This window comes from Hetaerina americana, unplaced genomic scaffold (assembly GCF_022747635.1).
Source record: "Hetaerina americana unplaced genomic scaffold, ioHetAmer1.1.p SCAF_5, whole genome shotgun sequence".
NCBI classification, from domain to species: Eukaryota; Metazoa; Arthropoda; class Insecta; order Odonata; family Calopterygidae; genus Hetaerina; species Hetaerina americana.
The window spans coordinates 76,474,901-76,502,541 of NW_027287095.1; the positions used below are offsets into that span (position 1 = coordinate 76,474,901).

General features: G+C 37.0%; 1 protein-coding gene across 1 annotated transcript; it reads left to right on the forward strand.

Moving 5' to 3' along the window:
• On the forward strand, positions 1–26,818 carry slmo (PRELI domain containing slowmo). The gene is made up of 5 exons (XM_071592362.1): positions 1–138; positions 664–829; positions 22,829–22,915; positions 23,956–24,129; positions 25,515–26,818. Exons 1-5 carry the CDS (start codon positions 107–109, stop codon positions 25,713–25,715), a joined length of 660 nt encoding a protein of 219 aa, XP_071448463.1. The 5' UTR covers positions 1–106; the 3' UTR covers positions 25,716–26,818.
• The last annotated feature ends 823 nt before the right edge of the window (positions 26,819–27,641 follow it).

Genomic DNA, 27,641 nt, shown 5'->3' on the forward strand with positions numbered 1-27,641 from the left:
CAAAAGAAGATCGTGAGAGGAAATCATTCTCTGTTTTAAGCCCTCAAACGGGGAGTGTGAGTTGGTTACGCGGGAGCAAGCTAATTTTTCGGAAACAGTGTAAATCATGAAGATTTGGACGTCGGAGCACATATTCAAGTAAGCAATAACACCTTTCCAATGAAACATTATGATTTGTGGCTCGAAGTGGTAAATTATTTGGGATTTCCTAATTTGTCTACTTGGCAACTAGATCAACATTCTGTTTTGCTTTATCCATTATTCTGGTAGTTATCTTTTCTAAGAATCAATGATTACATTTGGTTAAATTTTTGTTTACACATTTCAATGTTTACCCGGTTATATATGCAGACGTTGAAATAATTAGCTTTCATTTGTGTTTACTTATATCAGTCACTTTTGCATTACTCGGATGCCTAGGTTTCACTTCGCCTGTACTTCAATATCGTAAAAAGTTATATTAATAATTGCAAATGACTGTATGTGTCACATTGCACTATGTTGTAAATTGGTAATGCCAAGGTCTTCAGCACAAATGTGTATAATTTATGAGTTTAATGGCAATTTTTCTAATGTCTCTATATTTCACCCTTGTTGAATTCTCTTTTATTATACAACAACGTTTTGAGGATATTCTCACGTATAACCATTTTTATTTAATAGCCATCCATGGGAAACTGTGGTTCAAGCTGCTTGGAGGAAGTATCCCAATCCAATGAATCCAGCTGTCATTGGAACCGATGTAGTTGAGCGAAAGGTGGAGGATGGTGTTCTTCTCACTCATCGGCTTGTCAGCTCAAAATGGGGTTTTCCAAAGTGGGCCCAGTCAGTGAGTATAATATGATTCCGGCGTTAAGCCGATTAGACAATTTAAAGATTATTAACTTGCTGTAATGGGCGAGTAGACTAGTGAAGCGAACTGTAAACCTTTTTTAAAATGAAGTTCCACGTTAATATAGTTGAAGATATCCGTGCTGAGCTAAGACGATGCCCTAACTAGCATTGCTTACTCGCTGAAATAGTTTTCTATTTAGTAATTTCAGATGTATCATGCACTTTGTTTGCAATGCAAAAAGTAGTTATTACTATTTTTGAAGCTCTAAAATCGGGGAGGCCATTACGTCGTTCGATATAAATGATATTTTATTGGCAATGAAATAGTAATTACCGTAGTAATAGTTTAAAATATTTTATACTATGTAAATTAAATGTCAGTGTTATTACCGTGTTAAATGGACGAAGAATACAGCAATTCACACTGTCATCTGGTACATCTGGTCATCTGGCTTGCCTTGCAATAGATGGACTGCATAAAAACTAAACATGAAGGTCGCCATGGGAAGGGGGATGCCATTTCAACTTCTTGTGATATAATACCACCAATATTTAATACTCATAAGCACAGAGTAGCTTTAAGAAAAATTGAAATTAGTCACTCCTCTTGGTATTAAACCCCTCCTCCAAAACATGTGAAGGTGTGTCATGATGTTTTTGACCTACACTTGGGTTATATACATTTAAGAGTCAAAGAAATATAGCAACTCTTTGTTAAACTTCCTGTTTGATGACTATTTTAAAATGAATGTTCATATTTTTTGGTCTTTGAATCTTTTATATTTTGATCACATAACTTTGGAATCAGTTCTGTCAATGCTGTTTCCATCCATCTTTACACTCACTAATCCATCCATGGTGTATCTATAGCGAAGGGTGCAAGAACCAACAGAAAAAAATGAAAGTGAAGTGTTGTTAAGGAAAAAAGTTTGGAGGGGGAATCTTTGCTGCTATAATGTATTTTGTGATTTTCAATCCCATAGATCTTAATTAATGTCTGACTCAAAATTTGGCACATAGCTTCCACTTTTGTTTTTAGTAATTGATATCCCAAGATGCATTACTTAATCAATTATTTCCTACTTAACCCTGAACACAAAACACATGAATTAATTCATTTCTGAAAATTTTCTTCTTGATTATCCATTTTAATTTGATTCTAATTTTCTATAAATTTTTAATATGGAATGGAAAACAATACATATATTCAAATTTCTATTTAGTAGCTCTTTGATACAGCAGTTTAGTGTTTTCTAGCACCTTTCTCAGTGGCACTATGAAGTGCCTATCTATCACTCCACCCCTCTCCTCCTTAAAACTATGTGTTGCCATATGTTTGTTGATTGATTTTCAAGCTAAATATAATAGTGAGATGGATGAAGGGTTGGCTCTACAGCTAGTCAATTTCAAATTGGTATTCATTTTGGTGCGGAGCCATGTAGAGTTATTATTGAAGGTGGGATCCATTTCTTAAATATTTGTCAGTATATTAATCTTTTAAAATACTCATACGAAGCCTTCTAATAATGATAAATCTGTTCAAACAAAATTCGTACGAATTTTGGGAGGATTTATTTATAAGGTTGTATACTGAGGTGGAGATAAGAAAGGATAGCAGCAAAGGATGCTTTACAGCTGACTGAGATAATATATAATTCCCCACTCAGATGACTATCATTACAGTTAATTGTTATTACTGAGTCAACTCAGGGCTTATGAACTGAAATTTAGCACAAATAGGTAGTGAGCACATCATTTTGAGCAAAACATTATTTTGTGAAAACTTGTTTTTTAATAATGGATTATTAACTGGAAATCATAAATTAATCATTAAATGGAGATCATAACTCTCATATGTCATCACAAAAGCTGATAATCATATGAAAAATGGGTTTTATTGCAATGAACTATCATGATATTTAGACAAAGTTTTCTTCGCATAGTTAAAAATTTGATGAGGGTAGAAAAAGAAACTTTGCACTTCCACACACTTCCACTTATTTATGTGGAACTGCAAAGTTTCTTTTTCTACCCTCATCATGAAGGAATTCCACAAAGTTAAGCCTGAAACTGTTATGTTTAGTTAAAAACTTGTCATGATTTATGTACAGGTATTATTATTCAGTTGTCGTCACCATTGTACCTGTATTATTGTTCATTCGTCAGATTTTTAAACAGTATTCTGTGTCCACTTCTGATGGTAACTCTCCTCTCTTGTGTTGTCGTCTACATATTTTTCTTGATAGTCCTAACTTGATCATGATGTGATGCTACGACCTTCCTTCCATAATTATAGATTTACACGCATTGTCATTGTTTTGGGTTCCAAAATTGTCATGAAAGTGATGTATCATGAAGATTTCCTTGGTATCAATTTATGTTGTAAATGTTGTTCATTTAATCTTGGCAGATTTTATGAATGCATGCCAAAGCTTTCATACTGTATAGAACCATAAAATGTTAAGTTATATGTCATTGGTTGAACTAGAGAAATCCTCTCAGTACACCTTCATTGAGTTTTATTGTCAGGAGTTCAAATGCAAACATTTTCATGCTTTTTGTTTTGTGTGGCATGTATTTTCGTCTTGGGAGACGTCTGAGTGATTCATTCAATTTTTATTCATTCAGAAAGTACTGATAGCTTAATAGTCTAACAGAGGCTAGGATTTGGTGAGAGTTGATCTGAATAATCGGCTCCGGCGGTACAACTTTCTCCGTAATGACCTTCGTTTTCAAGCCCATAGAACTCGCCTGGCCTGCTACATAACAGGATGAGAGTGAGCTGACCTTGAATGAAGAAAAGTGTTTCGATGGAACGAATTTAGGAGTCGTGACGTTCAGTTATGTGCTCTTGTCATTACTTGGCCGCCACCACTGACAAGGTTTTGCTTCCTTAGTTTAGCCAAAATCTTAATACTGCAGTCCGCGTTTTCTGTCCTCTCGTATCGCGGTATCAATACTATTTATGCCTGATAGAGGTGAGTCGAGCGATTCATCAAGGTTAGCCTTGATTTAGTTCGCCCTTGATGTAACGCCTTATTCTCAAACTCGGATCTGTAATCGATTCGCCCTTTGTTCGCCTTGCCACCATCTCATTTCCCGCTGAAATCAGCGTGAGTGAAAGAGGGGAAGTGGAAATGAATTTCATCTGCCAGGAAGTCTTTCCCTCATAATAAATTGCCATTTCCATTGGTTTTCAGTCCGAAGCGCGTATTTGGTCAGCCTTACGTGCGGGTTGCCGTTACATACTTGTAAAAGAGATGGTTCCGCACTTTCTCCTTCGCGCTGACGGGTGTGAGACTCCCATGCCATCCTTTTCCTCCGGAGTGAGAAGTTGCATTAAGGAGTTGTAAAAGGGAAAGTAAGTTCCTTTCAGCTGACCGACCTACTTCTGAGCTACCACCTCCATTTTTAACTTGGTGTTGAAATGCCACATTCCTGCGTTTTTTTGGCTCAGTAAATGGCGTGTCGCAAAGTTCTCTCAAAATTATTATCCCTTGCATTTACAGGCGTTTCTGGCTCACGAAATCTCGTGAATTCCAAATTCCCTGAGTTAACGGGGAATATTCCTGTTACTCTTTTTAATATAATTGTTTTTGTTTCAGTAATCATGCGTGCTCGATGAACTATGAAAACATTTTAGCATAATCTTCTCGTTCCGCGTAACTACATAAGTAATCTATCAGTCGCTTCCGCGAGGTGATTTTATCCGCTGTGTCCGTGATAATGGTGGTGGTTGTAAAATAAATTCGATGCGGGTGGAAATGCTTTATTACTCAGAATCATTTCGTTCATTATTCTTGTATGTACGGTTGCCAGTGTCGGTTCGACCTTGCGTGTTATTTTAAGCTTGAGCGCAGTCTTAGGTTGGTTGGAATTGGTTTGAGATTGGGAGGGGGCGCCCTTCAGTCGGCCTCGTGAAATGTAATATTAATAATTGTTTTGGTGGATACATGTATATTACAATGCTGCCTTTCGTTTTATTCGGAGGCAACGATTTCGTAACGTGTATTAGTTGGAGCTTTATTTTACAATCATGTCTAATGCTATAATAATTCATTGTCATGTGCGGTTATTCATCGACTGAAAATCAGCTACCTTATACGCAAATAAATTTTCGAAAAAAGCCATCCCTTTTTTTGTAATCATTGGAGCCTCAGTTCTTGCATCATACCATAACAACAGTGAACTTGGCTTCGTAGGAATTGCTCTTTTGGTGCTACTCCGTTTAATTTCAAGGAAGCCCTTCTTGGAAGTTGTGGCGTCTTTCTGGGCTTCGATGCGGTAATGCTAGGATTAGTTCTAGTATTACCGCATGCTAGCCCCGCTAAGATGATATAATATAGTGCTGGTGGAGGATGCTGCCACCTTAATGTCATTAGTTCTTTCTTCCGCCAGTCTGGGGGGCGTCAACCCTTCCCAAGCATTGAAATGTTTGTGACAACGAGAATAGTTGTGCTAAATAAGCCGTTCTTAGTATTCGCGTAAAATTAGCGACTGTCCCAATGCATTTTTTTTTACAGATTATCCCTATTTATGTTGCATCCAACGTGTATCTAATGCTATTTGAATAGCGCGTTTGAAAATACCAATCGTTTTGTCTTCCTGCCAATTGCCGTACTGGCCTTAAAGCTATTCGCGCCAAGTTTCCGGTTGGCGCTTAAGAAAATGTCAGTTCATCCGAAACGAAAGAAGGAAGTAACTGCATCACCGATGTTTACTTCCTCCTTTTCCAACCATAGAGAACTCCTATCTCTTACAAGAGTGTGCCTTGCCTTTCTCTGTTTCTCCTTCGTTTTTTCCCTTAACTGTGTCTAGGTCATTCGTGTACTCTAGACTTGACCTTCTCACGTTGCCCCTCAATTCTTCTTGCACCCCCCGTTTATCGCTTCAGTGTACATGTGACATGCTTACTTGATTGCTATCCAAGTGGTGTGCATTCGTAGGTATGGCATCATTATTCTCTATTGGGTCCTAGAGTTTTGACGGCTAGAGGTCCCCATTTCCTCGCTCTCTAGTTCCTTAAAGATCCTGCTCAGATTCAATTTGCTTATGGTTTTAATGAAACTTCAGGGATGAAGTTTTTTTGTAGTTCGTTTCTAAATTGAATTTCAGATATTCAAGGTAGCTGAATCAGTATTTAGCACATTTTATATCATCCCTATGTTAATATTTATCCTTTATTGTCTACAAACATTATTAATCAGGGCACAACTGCTCGGCATTTTACTAAAAATATACCGCAGGCTTACACAAAACCTCGACGAAATAGGTGTTTGTGAAATCTGTTTACAGGATGTGGTGTATAATTGCGGTCGTGTTTGGGGAAATGCCCGGAGTGGTTTCACATAGTCTGGATATTTTGATGTCTGTTCGGATTATAGGTCGTCTCCCAGGTCGGGTAGTCTCCAAATTGTCATATTTTAAGAACTCCCTCGTGATGACGATCATTAATGGGGGCTGTAGTGCTCACCGATATCATGGAGCGGCTCCGGTGATACGAGACGACCGACTTATTGGGCGTCCCCTTTCGTTTAGTAAGCTTTCAGCGACCCACGCGGAATTCTGTGGATGCGCAACATGACCCTTGTACCCCCTTGCCATCCCATCGTGTGTACCAAATGGATAAGTTTGAGAAATGAGGATTCCATATTTGCGGAAGAAGAGTGTGAGATGATTAGCTATAGGCTAATCATCCCTCCCTTCTCATTACGATTGTGAACTAAGGCAGACTTAGGAGTTGTTCATATACTGAACTTTGAACTTCTGTAAGATGACAAAGAGAGAACCGACGAGTTACAGCAATATTAGGGCATTATTTGAAAAAAATTCTTTATAATTAAAATGATGTAATGCTTTTCACCGACTAACTCAGTAGAAAGGAACTTAGTATAAAATTTTAGTGTACCGTGGATTCAACCATTGACATTTAGCAATTTAATCTCGGTGCGAGTAAGAAGAACATGCAACCATCTTTGTGTGTCATGCAAACCGAAAAATGTGTATGTGTGTGTGTATATATACATATATATATATATATATATATATATATATATATATATATATATATATATATATATATATATATATATATATACACATATATATATATACACATATATATACACACACACCCCATATATCACCAATGATTTCATATTTATGATCCCTCCTACCATTTATAATTCGGTCTTGGTGAATTCAGAACTCCGAGTGAATTCTGTTTTTATCTAAACGTTTCAACCCATATCGTACATGGCACCCTACGAGCCACCGCTAGGGTGTATGGTCACGGGTAATTATACACCATCTATTTATTAGGCAATCTACCGGTGAAGGTAGGTTTTTGATGGTCACAAGTACCAAATAAATATTTTGTTTCGTCTAGCAAAACTCAACCCAACATCCAACACTGCCACAAGTCCCTCTTCATCTGTATTCACCATATATAGAAGTAAACTTCAATGTATTTGTCCTCATAATTAAGCTCAACTTTTTTGTTGTATTTAATTGTCTGTTTGAATTTTTTCTTAGAAAATGCTCATTTATACTGTGTTTTAGTTCTTGTTTTCGAGGACACATGTGCTAAGCTGTGCTTCCTACATCGAGTGTGTATAGTTAAGGTAATTATTACCAAATTTTTAGACGAATGAATTTAATTTTTTTAACCCTAAATGATCCGGTTGTTTATTCGTATTAGCCATTATTGGCTTTATTAGCTTAATATTTCGATTAGCTTTCGGAACGATCTCATAGGGGTACGAGTGCAATGTATTAGAGTGAGGTTTTGAGGCTACTCGTTACTGTCTTCTAAATGACCTATTTCGATGAAAATTATCAGCCGATGATGAATGTTGGAGTGAGGTGCTGAGAATTTAAATTATCTAAAACAGTACAACCGCGTCTTTAGCCATGTCTTTTTTAATGTTGATTGTAATTCGACTTTACCACGTGTTAGTCCAACTTCCAAGTCTTGCCCTTGAAAACTAAGAAGAGTTTGTCAATGTTGTAATAGCTAGATAGCAGCCGTATCTTAGTGGAATCTCGCTGATGTATTTTTAAGATAAAGATTCCGCATATTTTAGCACGAATGCGTCATAAGTACATATTTTAATGTCATAGTTCAGAATTTGACCCCCGTTTCGTATTTATGTACTCAAGGGATGTTATATATGTATGTTGAATCTGTAATAGTGGGAGTTAAATAAATGGAATTCTCTTTTTCGGGTCATTAAAAAAAACGTTTTGACTTCCACCGAAGATAAAACTTATGTGGGCCGAAGCTTGAACATAACGCGTAATAGAGCCCGCGTTGCGGTGTAGTATTATATCATGCCGATTTTATATTTGTGATGGCTTAATGGATTGGTTTGATATCATTAACCGAGTGATGAAATATCGGCCTGTCGTAAATGTTATTAGACACCGCTGTTGGACTTACTTAGGGTTTACTTAAAATGACTTGTGCTCTATATTACAATGTGGGTCGCGGTAGTCCAGGGGTAGAGCGTTGGGCTACTCCCCGGCCGTCCCGGGGTCAATTCCCGGGCAATGCCTCTCTGGGCACCTGCAGCTCCACCGAAGCCTCACGAGGCACCCTCAGTTTCACCCAAGTTTTGTACTTTTTTGGGTACCAGATCTTCCTGGGAAACCATAACCGGCACAGGGAAAGGATCTGGCCCCCCTACCCTTATGTGTGAATTTTACACGCAGTAAAGGGCTTAGTACTGGGTGAACTCTACCATCGCCTACCAAGCCGAACTCGTTGATTACTATTTCAATGGTTTTTTATAGAATAATAATTTATCATTTAAATTGAAGCTCTTGCATAAAGTGGAAGGTTTCTTTAGCAGTGAATTTGAAATTGTATTGTTACCCCAGCGTACTCCGGTAGGATAGGTCATGCTGGTAAAATTAGAGAGATTAAGTGTAGAACAGATTAAAGATGTCATTTTTTCCACGAACGATAACATTGTTCGACCGCGGTAGGGTCATGTTCGGGTAAAATTATTCCGGTGTGTATTCATCCCCTGCCACACACCCTGGCGGTGGCTTGCAGGGTATTTATTTATAAATGAAAATTTAAAAAATCGTGACTTTGTTTCCTTCTGTTGGTACTTACGTGTGGCCATTCTGTTTCAACTCGAGTTAAAAGGAGATTGCGTAATGCCGTGGAGTAACTCGTTGGTTGATTCTTTCAAGACTTCATCGGTAGGCCAGTTTAAGTTGTTTTCTTTGCGACAAAGAGAATGCGTCATCACTGAGGTCCCCGCTAAAGAAACGTTACCTCTTTCACTTCACTAGAGACCTTTGAGAACTGATAATTGAAGCTAAGTAACAAGATATACTCCATGCTGTCATGTTTTTAGTAGATCAATGACGTGCAAAGCCACTACGGAAGCCTCAGGCAGCCATCTGAGCGTCTCCACATCATGTATGAGGAAGGGCAGAGTATCTCATTGGATCGCGACGTGTTTTAAATCTGGAGAGATATTTAATTGTATTCGCTTAAATATGAACCTAAAAATAAAAAAAATCCATTAGAATATACTTAACATTACTAAACAGGACCCAGAATATGCGCTATTTTTTCTCATTTTTGGCCTATCTACCTTTCATAAGAACGCCTAAACAAACGATTTAATAGAACGTCATATTAATTTACTTTGTACATTAATTAGCCGCATGTGTACAGAATTTACCGAACAGTCATAGCTTACGGACTTCACTGTCCCTAAAATAAATAGGTCATGGAAAAAATATTCCTTATCATCATTTCTTCTGGTCTTGCGTAATGATGCTGTAATATTATTTAAGTATTAACCGTTCATCCCGTGAGGTAGCCAACAGTTGACTTTATGTGATCATGTGGGGATGAATGCTTATGTAAGTAAAGTCACGCGACACATTCAACCCCGTGCCCTGTTCAGTTTAGATGCCTGTAATTTAAAAGGAAAAAGTAAGCCGTAATACCTGTAGTCGTCCTCGGCGTGGGTCTGCTTTGACGCGGTGCTATTGATTCAGTGTCGTAGCATCCACCGCCAGTGCGTGGGAACGCGAGTTTCAAGGAACTGACTCTTGTCTATTTTTAAAATGTCTTGATTGAGGAGCACAGCACATATCCTGAAATATTGGTTCAAGCCCTCGTTTCAGGTGGTTTAGCTGTCTCTATTGAAATATTTCACGGTGCTCCTTAGGAGCTTACTTTCTTTGAAGACGGTGTAATGACATAATAGTCATCATAATTTACGGAGGCGTCAGTGGTTTTGAAGATTCAAATTCCCTGATTTTTTTTTCAAATGGGGTTTCTTTGTATCTTGTTCGACTTTCGTGGAAGAAATTCCGGAACACGTCGAAGAATGTGTGTTAGTCTAGTGAAACAGAAGTAAATATTTATTCATAATTAATTATTTTCAACTGAAATGGCCATGCCCGGAGAATTTAACTGCCTGCATGCTGATTGCGGCCGTGACAGATTTTGTTCAATGTTGACTTAATTTTTTCGTGTAGAGGTTGTGCGCCTCTCCCTTGTCTAGTCCTTAGGAGCACTGTCGTTCTAATGTTTTACATTTGATCTAGCATTGTGTCGATAGTCTGTTTGTTCATTTCATATCTCAGAATTATTAATAATGCGAAAGTGAAAGAATTGCTTGCGCAAAAATTATATTTCTCAATGAACTCGGATGATAATAGAAAGCCAGAAAAGTGCTCAAGTCGGGAAATAAATCGATAACTTGGCTTTAATGTCGGCCAGCGTCTCAGTAACAAAGTAGCGCTATTGTTTGACGGCAACTGATACCAAATGTCAGAAACCCAACCGCTAATGCACTTTTTCAGTTATCAGTTGGGTCCCCCGTAACAGATTGTCGTTGTGTGGTTACGCACGTCCCACGTTTGTACTTCTGGCAGGAGATCATCCATATGCTACGAAAACGTAGGCGAAGCATTGAAGGTCATGAGGGCAGTCACAGAAAGAGGCTGTGCCGGGACTAAGTTACGCATTAATGGACAAACAGTAACACTTTTCCGTTGTTAAAAGTTTATGACGGACTAGGTTTCGATGTACTGAATCATCTACCCGGAAATGGTTCAGTACATCGACCAATAAAATGTTTTAGCAACTAAAAAACTTCTACTATTTGGTTCTTACTTAGTTCAAATTCCTCCCTGTCGCACCTGACAATACGCAATTCCTATGTTAATGCTGGTGATTATGAGCGATTTCGATTCTATTTACTCAAATATTGTTAATTTTAATTCGATTTCCAATCATTTCATCACATAATCGTATTCCATTTGTTTTGATTCCGATTCGACGTCATAACGCTTATTAGCCGTGTTGAATGCTTTAATGTATTCTGTGAGCATTCCGTGGCCTTAGTGGGGATTATACTACCTTGATCAAAAATTTCCCGGAATTTATTCAGAAAATTAAAAATACAAGTTTATTCATCTAAATCTATATTGTCCCCTTCAAAGTAATCCCCATCGACTGCAACACACTTATGCCAGCGCTTGATCCAATCCTCGAAACATTTTTTATATTCGGTTTTCGGTATGTCCATCAGTGCTTCCTGCGATTTTTCCATTACTTCCTCTCGGCTGCTAAAACGCGTTCCCCGTAATGGTTTTTTAACTCGATTGAACAGAAAGAAGTCACAGGGAGCCAAATCAGGTGAATTCGGTGGCTGTTGGATGGTATTTGTTGCATTTTTCGTCAAAAAATTACGAATAATGATAGCACTGTGCGACGGTGCGTTATCATGGTGCAAAATCCACGAGTTTTCTGCCCACATTTCTGGTCTCTTTCGGCGAATTGCTTCACGCAAACGTCTCATAACGCCCAAAAACGCTCTTTGTTTACTGTCTGGCCTTCTGGAAAAAATTCATGATGCACTACACCGTTGTAATCCATGAAAACCGTCAGCATTGCCTTCTTTTTTGACTGAAAACGACGTGGTTTTTTTGGTCTCGGCTCATTTGGTGAACGCCATTCACTTGCCTGATGTCTGGATTGCGTGTCGTACTCATAAACCCACGTCTCGTCTCCAGTAATGATCCTTTTGATGAATGTGGGATCGGATTCAGCCTCGCAAATCATGTCTTTTGCGACGTCAACACGGTCTCTTTTTTGCATGAAATTGAGGTATTTTGGCACCAACTTTGCTGCTACACGACGGAAACCCAAATCATTAACCACAATGTCTTGGGCGGATCCATAGGCAATGTTCAAGTCCTCCGCTATTTCTCTGATGGTTAATTTGCGGTTATTGACCAACATTTCTTTTACTTTATCAATTTTTTCACCGACTTTCGATGTCGATGGTCTGCCACTGCGTTCATCATCTTCGATTGACTCACGACCACTTCTGAACCGCTCGTGCCACTGGTAAACGACCGTTTTTTTTAGAGAATCGTTGCCGAAACACTTTTCCAACATTTCCAACGTCCGTGCGCCACTAAATCCGTTTTTTACGCAAAATTTAATACAAGTTCGTTGTTGCAAATTTAAATCCATTTCTGAAATTGTAAAAAATCGCCAACACACACAGAGATAGATGTACTCTTGGCTACGTAACTTTTGCAAATGTCAAGTTATGACACTAAGATTTAAAGGGAATATCAACAACAGATGTACCAATTTAACAAAAAAAACAGAACTCAAATCGGAACGATGGGAGCGCCACACGGTGGTTATTCCGGGAACTTTTTGATCAAGGTAGTATACCTCTTTCCCGATCTAAAAACTTCCCCTACTTACTGTTACCCCATCACCAATGGAAATAACTTAGTTTTAGGCTTCACGTCCTTCGATTGCACAACTGTTGCTGGCTAGTCATGAAAGTATTGGCTTGCAGCTGGATCTTCATTTATTTATATTTAATTCCATGGAGTGCATTCGAATCCATATGCTAGCAATGATTTTTGGAATGCGATTTTCAGTTATTTGAATTACGTGAAGTAATTTTGGTAAAGAATTGCATTTATTTCCTTTTGGGGCACTTTTCAGTTTCTATTTGCTTAATCACTTGTTATTGGTGAAATGTTGGCATGCTAGGATTACTGCTTTTAAATGCCTGTTATTATTTCGCTGGTTGCGATAGGTGTCGTTGTCGTTATCTTACTGCGTCATAGCGGTCGCGGTATCAACGGAATAACGTGGGAAGACCGGCCACCAAGTATTGATCATAACTTTAATGTGTAACTCCAATACTTGTGTGCATCTGAAATCCGTTGTCAAATTGTTGTTTCTTTCTGTGGCATTCCAGACATGTACTTCCAGCTGTGATGCCCGTTCCATTTAATTCAAATCCTCCTTGTTAGCCAGCCATGCTTAAATGCCTGCTTATCAGCAACATTTCAACTTAATCTTGTGGCGATTGAAACTGTCCATAGTATGACTTGGGGCGTTAGGTTTTCTCTCGGTCTGACATCCATTAAAACCCCGAATTATATTTGCTCTTTGTTCTACTCCCCACGTATAACTAGTGACATATTCCTTTTAATAGGGAACGAATTTTGTACAAGAATTTATTTTAAATCGTAGCTTTATTAATACGAGTAAAACAAACCCAAAAAGTGAAAAAAAGTTGTATTTTTAAAGAGGTTCACTCATTGGGTTACATTGAGTTTTATTAATGTAACCGGTTTTGGGCAGTGACATTTTTTTGAAGCGTCGCCATCTTGGAATATTGATGTTAATTTTTCAGCGAGGAAAAATATGATAGAATGCTGTGTTTATCATGAAAATCGTAAAAAAATGCATTCGTGTGACAATTTGCGAAATTAAATATTGCAGGTGAGAGCAATGAGATTGAACATAAGTTATTCAAAACCTCTATTCAAAGAAAGAAATAGATAATTGTTCATGTTAGCTGTATGCATCCTAATTTCTACGGGTACCGTTTATCAGTATATGAAGCCAGTTTGCTGCTAATACATGTTGTTTTCTTAGTGCCCTATGTGAAATTTGAGAGTTTTCCTTTACCGGTTAAGTTGAATAGTCTAGTGTTTCATTACGTAATGGAATATGAGATCGTTGCATTTCTCTGATTCCTAGGCAGGATGGCTTCCTGTGATAAGAATATCGAGATACGGTAATGTATAATGTTGTTGTAAGCCGAGACGTTGAGAGTGGTAGCTTAATCGTAAAGTATAATCGTACTTTCGTTAGTCGAATTAGAAACCATGCATGCAGACTTGCCATAATCTAGGTTTGCGATTTACGATTATGGCAATTACTTAATTTTTTAATGCTCCTTCTGACTCGATGTAATATTGTTTACCCGCAGTTTTTCGTAAGGCATGGGCGTAGTTTCGAAGAATAAAAAAGGTAGGTACCGAAACTATTGATGTTTTATTATTCCATCGGGATTTCGCGTCCCTCTGTTTACCCTCTTACAGATTATCACAATGTGTTGAATTCATAGTGGGTGGACTAATCTTTATCGTGGGCTATCAGAGTAATGATTTGTGGCAGTTCTCTAAGTCATCCTTTTACTTTTTCAGTCATCTTTTCTTGGATCTATTCCTCCATGGTTACCTTCGCTCGCGTCTTTCATTACCGGCTTCCTTCATTCATCCCCTCTCTGTGTCCTTCAAGTTTGATATTCAGTGAGCTATCGTGTCTTATGATACGTCTAACTAGTGCTCCTCCTATTCTTCTAACTACCTTCCACATATACTGCCTTCGAGTAGCACGTTGTTATGGAGCCGAAAATTGTTAGTAGGTGGTACCTTATACTTTATAATTTGTGGGTAAATTGTGATAAATCCCTTGCCACTTACGAACAATTGAACTATGCGGGAATCATTGAAAAGGTTTCAAGTCTTAGAATCCCGTTGATAAGTTAAACATTGGTCTTTTAACTTCTCTGTTTTTATCGCCTTAATGCCAATTTGCTTATGTTGATGCAAATATTTTGTTCATACCAATTTTAGTTGTTTATTTGTTTCTCTAATGGAAAGGTACTTTCAAACAATCGTATTTAATAAGGCTTCGGCAATCAGCTAGAGAAATGTCGCATTTACCAAGAGGCACATGATGTATCTATTTATGTAATTAGCTCATCTTCAGGTGAGAACGTTGCCAATCCGTGACACTTGAGTTCTCACGTGTTGTTTATGAAGTTTTTTTTGTGTCTAGTCTGCTTTCCGATAATAATGCTATGTATTTATCTGCGTTTTAACTTACTAAATGTATGTCCAATCTGATTCATCGACTCAGTTTTTATTTAAAACAATAATATAGGTTTTTGACTGCGGGTATAACTCGATATTCCAAATAATGCGATTGTCATGGTGGCGTGTTTGTAGGATAAGACGGGTAATTAGTTATTTAGAATCTCATTTTTAGTTATTACAAAATAGATTCAATTTTTAAGTTTTTTTGCCTAAATCCACGTAGCCTGGCGGTTAACTTACAACATTATCTTCGTTATTGAAACCATTCGAGTTGAAGACTATCTATAAAAATCCTACGGCTTATCTGCGGACCTCGACCATTTACTGCCCGTTGTAAAGATTGAGTGCCACGGTTAGCGAATTAACTCGACTTTAGTTTTCAGTGCCTTCCTGATGAGTAGTCCTGCCGCTAATATACTGGCACAATTTCTCCAGATGTATTTGCGGCGAATGACCCGTTGTCATGCGTGCTAAAATGTTTTTGACTGTAAAGTAATTTGTTCGGTCACCTGCTTTACTTGTGACGATCAGTATTCTCCAGACTTATTTAATCCTATTTTGCGATTTACACTAGTTTTTTTTCATGCGTGAAAAACATATAAGAAGTTTTCTTTCGTTCGACAGGACTTAAGACTCGCCAGTTGACGGCACAAGCCTCTTGGAAATACACCAAATCAAATGCATGTTCCGGTTTTCGCCGTAGTTAGTAGAATTCTCTACCAATGCATCATACACTTTATTAGGACTGTGCATTTCTCATCCGTCATCTCACAATTTTTAATGTATCACGATTTAGTTTGATCTACTTTTATGGTTATCAATAATGTACATAAGCAGATGGCGAATTCTGATAACTAAGTCGGGTGTTTTTCAACTTGTTGTTCCCAAAATATCTGCTCAAATCAAGGTAGGCACTAAAATATTATTAGATTATCCAATACTATCGAAAACTCTTTCAAGCATAATTTATATTCGGAAAAACTCCAGAAATACATAGTTTTGACGGTATAAAGTGAATTTATTAACCTGCGTAGTACACAAAAAGTTTCTGGTCGATTTGAACTCGGAATAATAATGAAGATGAAAATTTAGACCCAATCTGCGGGAGCAAAATGTAAATTGAAGCCATTGAAATAACTTCGAATAACCTTCTTATTATTTAAGGGAGAAATTACCATATCCTTCGAATTAATAAGGTGACTGACCATTATATATATTGCTATAGTGGTTACCATAAAATTAATTACTATACGGTTGTTGTCATTCAACGAAATAGATACCAAGGCAAATTCAGCTTTATGATATCACCAGCCGGATTACGGGGATATCATTCTAAATGTGCGTACATGAATGTACAAACAGCGTGTGTACACATGATAACTGGGAAAATAAGAAAAACACAAAGACTAAACGCCAGAATTTTGCGTTGTGATTTTTCTTGCTGTTGAGATGTCTTCGTGACTGCTAGCATTAAGCAGTGGCTGACCATGTGCCCTTGGAGAAGTGATGGGGGAGGGATTAGATTTTTTGGGATTCCTTGCCCTTGTCTTGTAAGTCTGGCGGAGAAAAAGAGGGAGCATGGGTCACGAAGGACCTTGGACGGTGAATGTGATAAAGTTAAAGGCGATGAGGGTGCACCGAGGGGATTTCGGGTAGGCCAGGGAAAGAGAGGAAGAAATTTTTTCCCTCTCGGTCTTGGTCGAAGTCCGGGGAATGTGGGGGTATAAGTAATTGGGAGTGAGGGTACGGGGTAAGTAATTGAAGGTGGTGAGTGGTGAATGAGTCATGAGATAGACGGAAGTCGACGGAGTAACTAAATTAAAATTAGAAAGAGTGCTGTAAATGGAATGATGAGAATTTATAAATTGTGTGATACCAGGTTGCATGTTCGAGAGTACGGCTACTTAATTCTGCGGTAGGTGACCAAAGTTTTTACCGTTTATACCGAGTTAGGAGGCGAACGCATCTCCTAACTGGTTAGAAACTCGTTTAACGCAGCTTAATTCTGAAATTTTTAACCTGGTACTACGTGATTCCTTCGCTCCAATTTCAGCATACGTGTGATACTAATCGCGGGGATTGTTGAAAACCTGGAAAAGCAAAAATGGTGACAAGTATCAGGATTCGGATCTCGATAGGTGGAGCATGGATGAGCAAGGTGTATACCTTAATATGGAGACTGAAACAGTCGTTGAGGATTATTTCGTGCCATAATATTTAGGGGGAAGGAGAACTGCGAAACGGGGTATCTCTGCAGAACGATCGGTGGTTATCGATCCGAATATTTATGGTATGGTGCATTTGCCTTTGTAAAATGCGCGAGAAATGGGAGTTCAGACCATTCGGGCTGTTGTATGTTGAATTATCATCCTTGCATACAAATGTTGATACTCATACTGATTACGTATCCCTCCCCTTTTTTAACACGGCACATAATGAACACTGAAGTATGATCGGGATCCGTATCTGCTCCCGGGAAGCAATGGGAATTGATGAATATGTTTTTAAATCTTTGCCTAGTCGTGACAATCTTCTCTCTCCCTGAATCACTCGGCAGTTTCCGTGTGTACCTTAGTGAGTTGTGATTTTAAAGCAGGCGTTAATGTGCCAGTCCTTTTTGTCATGCAAAAATTCATATTTTTTTCTCCCCGCGGGCATTGCTAGGTCGTAGATCATATTATTCCATGTCTTTTTTTGCCCGCCTCCGAATTCTAATCCTTTATTTCTCTTTATTTCGTGAATACTCCCAATCATTTCATCCGGTTCATCGTAGACATAAATTTTTCTCCTTTTCACTGCTTGTCGGTTTATAAGCCTGAATAAAAACAAAGTTTGTATACATTTGTGTGTAATACCACCTCACGGATCTCTTTTACTCCGCAATTGCTCTTAAGTAATTACTGCTTACTTTCTAACTAATATCTTGCCCTCTTTTGCTTTTTTCTGATTCCCCCAGCCTTAGACATCGATCTACGTAATGTTCCTTGTCCCTATTCTGTGATGGCGGTCCTCTTCTTCCGTTCGGCTGCTCAACTTGGCTGTGAAATAATTTCGTGTGATGACGACCCCGTAAGACTTACCGCTCTCGCTGCCGGGCACGACACAAGTCCGAATGCTGCAGTTTCCGGGAATATCATTATCGTATATTTGTCCTCATTTTTTCATTGAATAAATACTTGAGGTGATTTCCGGTTGCCTTCCTCAATTTAGTTTTCAACGGTGCAGCATCATTTTAGAATACCTCCCGAGCGGGGTCGAAAATCTTAGCAACCACTTCGCAGTGGAACGAATGCTGCGTGTACAACCTTTCGTCTGGCTATTATACATCCGTCTGAAGTGTGACCCAATGAAGACTAAATATAACTATTCCCGCCAGTGCTGTTCTGGAGATCATCAGCACACGCAGGCCTTTCTATCGCGTCAATAGGAGATAATTGTTGACGAGGAATTAATATTTTTTCTTGCGTCATTCCTGGAAATATTTGACTGTTTTACTAGATAATCCATTACTCTCATGAGTTTCAAACCTCGTGTTTGCTAAGTCTCATAAGTAGTTTTTAGCATGTATTCAGTACTACAATAATTTTGATCCCGCTTCGCAAGTGTCGATCTACGTAATCAACCAACGCAATGTAAGATCATTTCGAGACCAAGATATTTTATTCCTTCCCGTGTGTGTATTTTCAGGTAAAATGTTTCTCCATGCCATAAGGTAACTCTCACAGTAATTTTTCATATTGGTGAAACAGTCCAGCCTCCGTACCTTTGCTTTTACATTGAACAAAGATGATTGATGCAATTTTTATAACATGTATTTATTGATTGACTTAATTGGGCGAGGTTGAAACCTATGGTTCCTTCTTCCGCCTAACCCGTACATTACAGACATTACTTTGAAGATAATTACTTATAACCATCAAATTGATGTAGGAAAATCCACTTCGGCTGGAATCGAACTCGCGACCTCTGGGTTGGTAGGCGAGGACGTTACCCCGCCGCCGGGGCCGGAATTAATGTATGGTATTACTTTCTTCAAGTGTCATTACCCTCATGTCAACGATCGATATGTTCTCGGGAAAAACATGCATTATTATTATTACCTTGCCCACCTATCACGTTTTTGGGTAGTTTCAAATTGTCTCACTTTGTGAGATAATTGTAAACTACCCAATTCGTATGTGTTAACACTTAAGCACCGGATCTCTGGCGCACCTAAGTTAACCCCATTCAAAATCCATGAATTCGCTTATCTCCCCTTTTCAAGACGGAGAAGATAAAGGCGTGGACTTTGGGCCCTAAAGTTTTTATTACCATGAATCATTATTTTGTGCGCTGTTAGCTCCGTAAGCAAGTCGCAGTTCACAAAAACCTTTTCGACTTTTTTTTCTTCTGTGTGAAAACTTCATTTTATTTTGGCGTATTGTTGTTCATATTCTATCATTGGAAATGTAATAACCAGTCGCAAGTGGGTCTTACTCCGTTGCCCTAATATGCGTCACTCACACTTAAGATTTTAGTTATACTGTAAAAAAATAAAGTAGTCCTTCTATATAACCCTGTTTGACGCAGTAACTCCTCACGTGAATCAGTGGTTATCCTAGGTTTACGTTAACTACCTGCCTTATACACATGTTATTGATAATTTTAGTCTTGTCACTCACTTAAAATGCTTAAATACTTTTAGAATTTGGCTATCGAAGTGAATCAACGCTTGAACGTGTACATTCTTTTCTTAATTTCCTTGCTTCTTTACTTAATTCTTTTTGAAATAGGAGGGCAAAAATTAGAGCAGGTAGAACAGTTTACCTATCTCGGAAGTGTTTTGGACCCACACGGTCAAAGTAATAGGGACGTAAGGAGAAGAATTGCGCCAGGCAAAGAGGCTTTTACAAAGAGGAGGGAGTTTATGACAGGGACGTTGAGTGTGGATGTTAAGAAAAGACTCGTAAAAACTTTGATATGGAGCGTAGCTATATACGGTGCGGAAAAGTGGTCACTGAAGCAGGAGGATAGACGTAGACTGGAGGCTTTTGAAATGTGGGTGTGGAGAAGAATGGAGAAGGTTAAATGGACAGAGAAGAAATCAAACGAGGAAGTACTTGGTATGGTGGGCGAAGAGAGGGGTTTTTTGGGAGCAATCCTATGGAGGCAGGAAAAGTGGCTGAAGGGGGTATTGACCGGCTGTGGGATGTTGAAGACTGTAATAGAGGGGAGAATGTTAGGCAAACGAGGAAAGGGAAGGAACAAGATAGGGATGTTGGACGGGATGAAGGGAGGAAGAAAGTACTCAGAGCTGAAGAGGGATCTGAAGTAGAGTAGGATGTTGTGTTTTGCTAGGGGTCACAAATTATTTAATTAGTAATTATGTCCATCCAAAAACCTACCTTAACCGGTAGGTTAACTTATTATAAACTTAATTTTTTTAGCAACTTCATCCGTGTAGCTGCGATGTGAATTAAGATCACGTTATATGAAAGGTTGCTTTCGAAATGTAGTGCAATATTGGAAAATTTATGCCTTAAACGCCTGCTTAAAAGCGCAGTTTTCGACGTATTTGTAGTTCTTCGTTGGTTTCCTGATTTTGGTCTAACCCTGAGTGTGAGCATACCATTAAATATAGAATACCCAGAGAGTTGTCATATCATTTAACGTGGAATATCGTTTTAGTCCATTTCCGAGACTTTCAGTACAATACCGTGCTCTTTCTTTTTAACCTCATGCCCTCGTTGATTAAGCTCAATTTTTTTCGTTTTATTATCTTGAATTCTTATCGTGCAGCCTTCCTGCTATCGATCCTCTATCCAAAACAGTAGTCCTCAGAGTTTATCAGGTGGCGCCAATCCGGTTTCTCGCTTTTTGATTTTATTTCCAGGTGCGTCGACGACTTGGGTCATTTTCATTTCCCGCTCTTTCGAGCGTCATAGATGCTTCCTCGTGCCTCTTAGAATCGCATTCGGCCTTTCTTGATTTTTCTCTGTGATTGAGCCACCGAGATCAGCGACTTAAATGGCTCTCTGATCTCTGGAAAAATGCCTCACCGCGCGCCTGGTTGACAATTTACTTCCTTATTTTGGCAGTATTAGTCCCTAGTTTCGATGTTGCCTTACGAAAAATTTTACTCACTCAAATACTAGCGTGAAAGCTCAGATAGCACAATCATGTAGTTAAGCGTTTACATTTTTTTAAATTTTGTGGCGATTTGGGCACATATCCGTCGCGTATATCATTTCGATTCCGCGTCAAATCTGTGGGAATCGTATTGCTCAAAATGATGAACAACTGCACAAATAGTGAATGTGTCTAATGCCCCTTTTAAATAGCTGCGAACCCGCCCCTTTAGTATGAATTAACGTCATGTAGCATTAGTTACGTTTGACTTATTGACCTACGTTGCTATTCGAATCATGCGAAGGTAGACTTCCCTTCCCCGCTGTGCAGCGAACTCATCTTAACCGTAGACAAAGAAGAGTACGCTCCGATGTATATCGACCACATCTCTAACTTGACGTAATGCCACCGCATGTCGTTAAAATATGTCTAACCAAATAAATTAATGCAAAAGGTTTGCTGGTAGAAACTTATAGTCTTTGATTGAGAATTTACCATGTCGAATAGATGGCTGATGCATGGCAAATGCTGCATTTGTTCATGATTTATTAGCTCGATACAATATCCATTTGAGTATGGGCCTGAGTAAGTTCAATTTTAATGCAGCCTCTTGAATTTGTGAATAGTATGTAACATTACAAGTATTTCATTAAAAATGACAAGGTCTCTTTTACATTTAGCCCCATTTTCCGCCTTCCCACTTAACAGTTCACCAGGCCTTGGCAGTAGTTAATTCTCTATTGACCACCTATAGACCTTGATTTGTGTTTGACTCTCAATCAACATTAATCCTCAAAAGACTTCCCTGCCCCACTCTTCTCCTTTCCTACCACATCCATTTGTCTTGTGGTAATCCTCATTCAAATTTTCTGTAGAATGTCTTGAGAATGAGCATAAAATATGAAAACAGTGGTTAATAAAAATGTTAAAAAGCACAATTTATATTTATATTAGTAAAAACTTAGTATGATATTTTTATTCATATTTGTTATACTTTTTTGCATTTATGTATTGGCCTCCCAAAATTAATACTACCAAAAGTTTGTCATCTCCAAGTAGGATTTGAGAAAGCAGTTTCAAACATTCATTAATCTGCAACTAGGTTAAAATGTCTTTTTCTCTCTAATATACTCTATGGCTTCTGGTATCGCTTCATGGAAGTATTTTAAATTCACTTTAAAAAGATTTTGTACTTTTTCTCAGACTATTTTAAGATACAACATACGACATATTAGTCTCTCTTTCAGAAAGAGACTTGGTGGAGAATTTGGGACAAAGATCCAATAACTATTTTACTTATTTATTTAAATCATATCACCCGTTTAATTCCCACTGTAGAACATTATTATATTCTTAATCTTCGAACTTAGGGTTAACAAATCAAGGTAATAATCATAAGATGCCAAGTTTTATTTATTTTTTGCCAAATTTTATTTCCATAAGTTTTTTTTAAGTAGCTGAGAACCAAATTACTCATCTTTTATCGATGTTAAATTTACTTATTATTCAGGAAATGAACTTTCTCAAACCTGATCAGGGTATAAATTTTCATTAATTCCAACTACATAGTGTATCATACATAATATTACTCTTTCATTGTAATTACTAAAATATGTTAGTCATCAGCCTTGCCCCTACTATTGATAGAAATTTAAGTTTTTAGTCGCTTTATATGTAGTAAAATTTTTCTCTTTTCCAACAGCTCATAGGCACTGCCAATGTCTGCTATGCCAGTGAACACTCAGAAGTAGATCCAGGATCACGCCAAATGACATTAAAGACACGAAATGTAAGTTCATGTGTGAATTTCTTGTATGATCACACTTTCATATGAACTGTACGCTCTTATTTAGTACTTCGTAGTAAGAAATTAATGACTCTCAATGATCCACCATGCAGCAAAGTCATAATAGGTGATCTCATTGGGTAGAATATTTATTTTATTGGATAAATAGACATGAATGCAAGTTTTGAAAACTAATTCTCAATTATTTTCATGTTTATAGTTAAGATCATTGATCTTAAAGAGAATTTGCATTAATATTTAGGTCAGTTAGGCCTTTTTTAAAAAAAATAAAGGAAAAATATTTTGAAGTGTGTTTTCATAAAACTGGGCTAAATACATGTATGTTGTGTTAATAAGTATTTCACTGTGTCAATTAATTGTATGGGTATCTGGCAGAAGTTATAATGCAACTTAAGTTTCATTGCATCATGCTTGAGTAGATAAAATTTGTTTTTGCCTTTGAAAGGCTGTTGAACTGCATATCATATACCCAAAAGCAGTCATTTCAAATATTAAATAATTTTTGTGTAATGATTTTAAGGGATAATCTGTTTCCTTATTGTTTTATAAAGTTAAATTTTTACTTGGTCAGGTTATTTCAGACATTTAGTGGTTATTTTCAGATTTAATGCTATAGGTATATGTATGCATGTTAAAATAAAAAGCAAAAGCTTTTATTTACTTACCTGATAATTAAGGTCATTCTCTATATTATGATGCTTGCATGCTGTCGCAGTAAATTGTAATAAAAATCTTTTGCTTGAGAAGATAACATCTAGAGTTAATAGCTGGAAACTTTTCATGCAATCTACATAAGAGTTTTTGTACACTGCTTTATGCCAGTCCAACAGTATGTAAGTCATCACAATTATTGGCCAATAAGAGAATGAGATGTGTTCGAGTTTATTTTTTTATGTGATTTTCTTCGTGCGTACAGTTATCAATTACTTTTTTCATATGTTCATCTAATTTCTGATGTCTTCAACAATACCTAATGTCTTTAACATATATATGAAAACTATATATTTCTCTTTATTTTCTAGCTCACTTTTTGCCGTTACATTGCCTGGGATGAAACACTCACATACTCCCCACATCCAAGTGATCCAGAAAGAACATTGCTGAAACAAGAAGCAGTAGTTACAGTTCAAGGTGTTCCTTTAACAAATTACATGGAGGATCTCTTAACAAACAGCATTTCATGCAATGCAGGAAAGGTATCTTTTTGTCAAATTTTTTCAAATATCATGTGTACTTCCTAATCTTGAATTATATGACATGGAAATTGAAGGATAGAATTTCCCCATCTCTTTTAAACTCTTTTCCTCAAAACTTCGTATTTTGATATGAAAATGTATAACAGCAATGATAAATTAGCCATTGAGTATTACTGGATGTAGGCTTTATAGAGCAGTGGGTGAGAACTTGGCTACAGACTTGATGGTCTGGGTTTGATTCCCAGGGACACCTCTGGGTTTCCTCAGCTTCATCCAAGCTGTATGACAGGTTAAAATACTAATTTTTTTGAGTACCAAATCTTACGGGGAAACCACTGGTAGCACAGGGAGGAACTGGTCCCCCTACCTTAATGCATCAATTTTGTATGGCATTGTGCTTGGTACAAGGTGAGCTCTATCAAAGCAACCCTTGTATCAATTATTGTGGTTATTATCAACTGAAAGAGGTTCTTGCAGTCAATAGGATACAGAAGGACACAAATTTCACAAGCCATACTCTAATCAGCAAATTGGACATCAACTTGTAAAAAAATTCTAGAGTTCTCCTAGTAGGAAGGGTATAATATCAGTTTATAATATCCAGTTTATGGTGAGTGCTTTAAGTTCTGAGAGTGAAAGAAATAAGTGAAATGATTTGTTAAGAAGGAAGAATGGTGGGCGAGGAATTCCAGTGAATGGGAATGCAGGGAAAGGGTATCCACCAATGATAAGCCATTTTTGAGTTTTTATGCCTTGTTTTATTGTGATGTGAAATCAAAAAGTGCATCAGTTATAATATCATTTTAGATACTTATAATTTTGCCTTTTTTGTGTGTATGTGTAGGCTTTTGGTCATAACAGGTTTTTAAAAAACAAGAGTTTTCAGTCTGTTTTAATAAATTTCAATGATCAGGAATAAAGCCTTAAGTTTGTCAAATGTTCCTTGAATCTGATGATGGCCCTATGCATCAGTGTTAATAAGTGCCACATTTCATAATGGCAGTGTTTTATTTACCAAAATCCCATAAGGCTTCATTGTGTGGTCTGATTTATGAAAGTTATCCTATATTTTTGAGGACCTTTGGTCAGATGTTAGCTCAAGCTAAAACAAAATTTTTGATGTTCAATGCCAGTGGAACATATATATGACTTTAAATATAAAACTCAAAAAGTGAGTGTGTTCATTTCATCATTGAGCAGTTCCACTAAGTTTTGCTTGATAAATTTACTTGCTTATGCAGATTAAAACTTCTAAATGATATTGTTTAAATTATTTGCCCGTTGCTAAATTATTTGAGCTAATTTCTGGTAGAAATACTTAGTATGAATGTTGAAAAATGCCTTTTATCATTGCTATATAATATGTGTCATTTTTGCCTTCTTAGGGTCGTCAAGCTATAGAATGGGTCATCAGCAAGCTGGATTCTGAGGTGAAAGGAATTGCAAGTTCTGCTGCTCGTAGTACTGATGAGTTATTGATGAATACACGTCGTTCTATTGATGACATTACATCAGCGGCCAAAAAATCATTTGATGACCTGCATAGTCTTGGGTCAGGTGGAGGGCAAAGTCTACCAAAATTTTAGCATTAGCAATTAATTAGGAACCAATTTTCACTAAGACACTTCTCAGCTGAGCATAACATTCCTTCTGTTTCTTCCCAATTCAATCACTATTTGTTTTGCAACATTTTTCATTTCGAAATAAATATTATTTAAAATAAAACTCACTGTATCATTTTTACACTCATGTGTTATGGTGTGAAACTTGTCACTGAAAATTGTTGTAAATAGTTCCTATTCCCTAATTACATGATGTTTTACGATTTTAAATCTTGCTTTCTTGCTCAGTTCTTATTTTTGTCTTTGAAGTGCATTAGTTCAAATATCATTTTGGAAGACCAAAGATGAACTGACTAATAAGTATTTTATTATTATGGGCAGATACAATACTACCTTCCTGCTGCTTATTGTATATTAATGGTTGATATGAATTTGCTCACATGAAAGTAGTACCAAGCATTATTTTTTGGCATAAATTGTAATAGTGTATAAAATTAAATTAAGATAGCATAAATGTGATTTTAGAGTAGTAACTAACCCAGAAATCAAAGTAAAATTGTAATCAAAATTGAAGTGATAATATTTTTGCAAATTAATTCAGCCTGTTTTTGCACTGTACTCTGCCTTGTAACTGAAGATATAATTGTTATAGTGGAATTTGCCTATGATAAATTTTGAGGTTTATGCCCTCAAAATGTGTTTTATGTCAAGGTCATGTATTGTATACTTATTGGCTTGTCACCTCTGAGAGTCTGCTATTTATATCTTCTGGCTGGTTCAGAAGGTTGCATTGTTTCGCACAGCCATCATGGAAGGAAAAATTTGCTCAGACCATGACAAGTAAACATTCCTTTATAAATGAGCTAACTGTAAAATGTATTTAAAATTATTTACTGTTTAGCTGATTTATGAATGTATATGTTTTACCTTGATCTTGAGTAATGAGTTAATGGCCTGTTTCTGTGGCCAGAAATCTACGTATAGTGATGAAGGAAATGCTGTGCATTTTTCATCATAATCAAGCCACATGCCAGTATAAATTATGTACGTATGTACATGAGTTGTTTTGTAAAAAGAAAAGTTGTGTAAAGTAAAGTTGTGATGCCAGTTTTTTAATAAAAATAGAAAAAATGCATAACTGTTTTTTATTTGTAAAAATTACTGAGAGAATTTGGTGGGAATGGTAATTTAATGAAAAAGAATATGGTAACCACAATTGTCTCTTGAAGATAGTGTTTTTAGATTTGTCTTTGGAAAGGAATTCTTCCGAAAGTTTATTTTACAGCTATTTCAATATGATTTCATTTTGAAGAGATTGATCCCTGCAGCTCAGCCCTCTTTTAGCTTATGATTCTTTTTGGCTTTATATTTTTTCTGGGAAACAAATTGGCTCACCAACAGAAAATTCTCATGAATTCTTATATTTAAAATATTGTTGCGAGAATGGGCTTGTTCATTATAATTTAAATTGCTATTTTTGTCCAAATTCAAAGCTATGATATTTATCCATCAATAGCCTTTCTATATATGAACCCTTTCATTGAAATAAGGTTAAAAATGCTTATTTAAGTTATAATGTAATATATCACCATGTTGTCACTTTGGTATTGTTGTTCCATCACCTTTATTACTGATGCAAAAGAAGTTGCCAAGAAAAATCTTGAATAACATAAGTCATTTCTGTGTTGGTTAAAAATTGTTACTTTATTCATACAAATTTTGAGAATGAATAATTTCAGAAGAAGTTTGTTTCTTAGTAAAAATTGTAGTTATAAAACAATTTCAATTTAATCCTTGAGCGAAAGTAAAATGTCAACTTTGAAAGAATGATGACAGTAGTGTGCTGTATGAGTTTACTACATGAGAGAGGTTGAAATATTCTGGTTTTGATGGTAATAATTTTCTTTTGTTTTTTCGTGTGTTATCATAGAGTAAAAAATTACTCTTAGA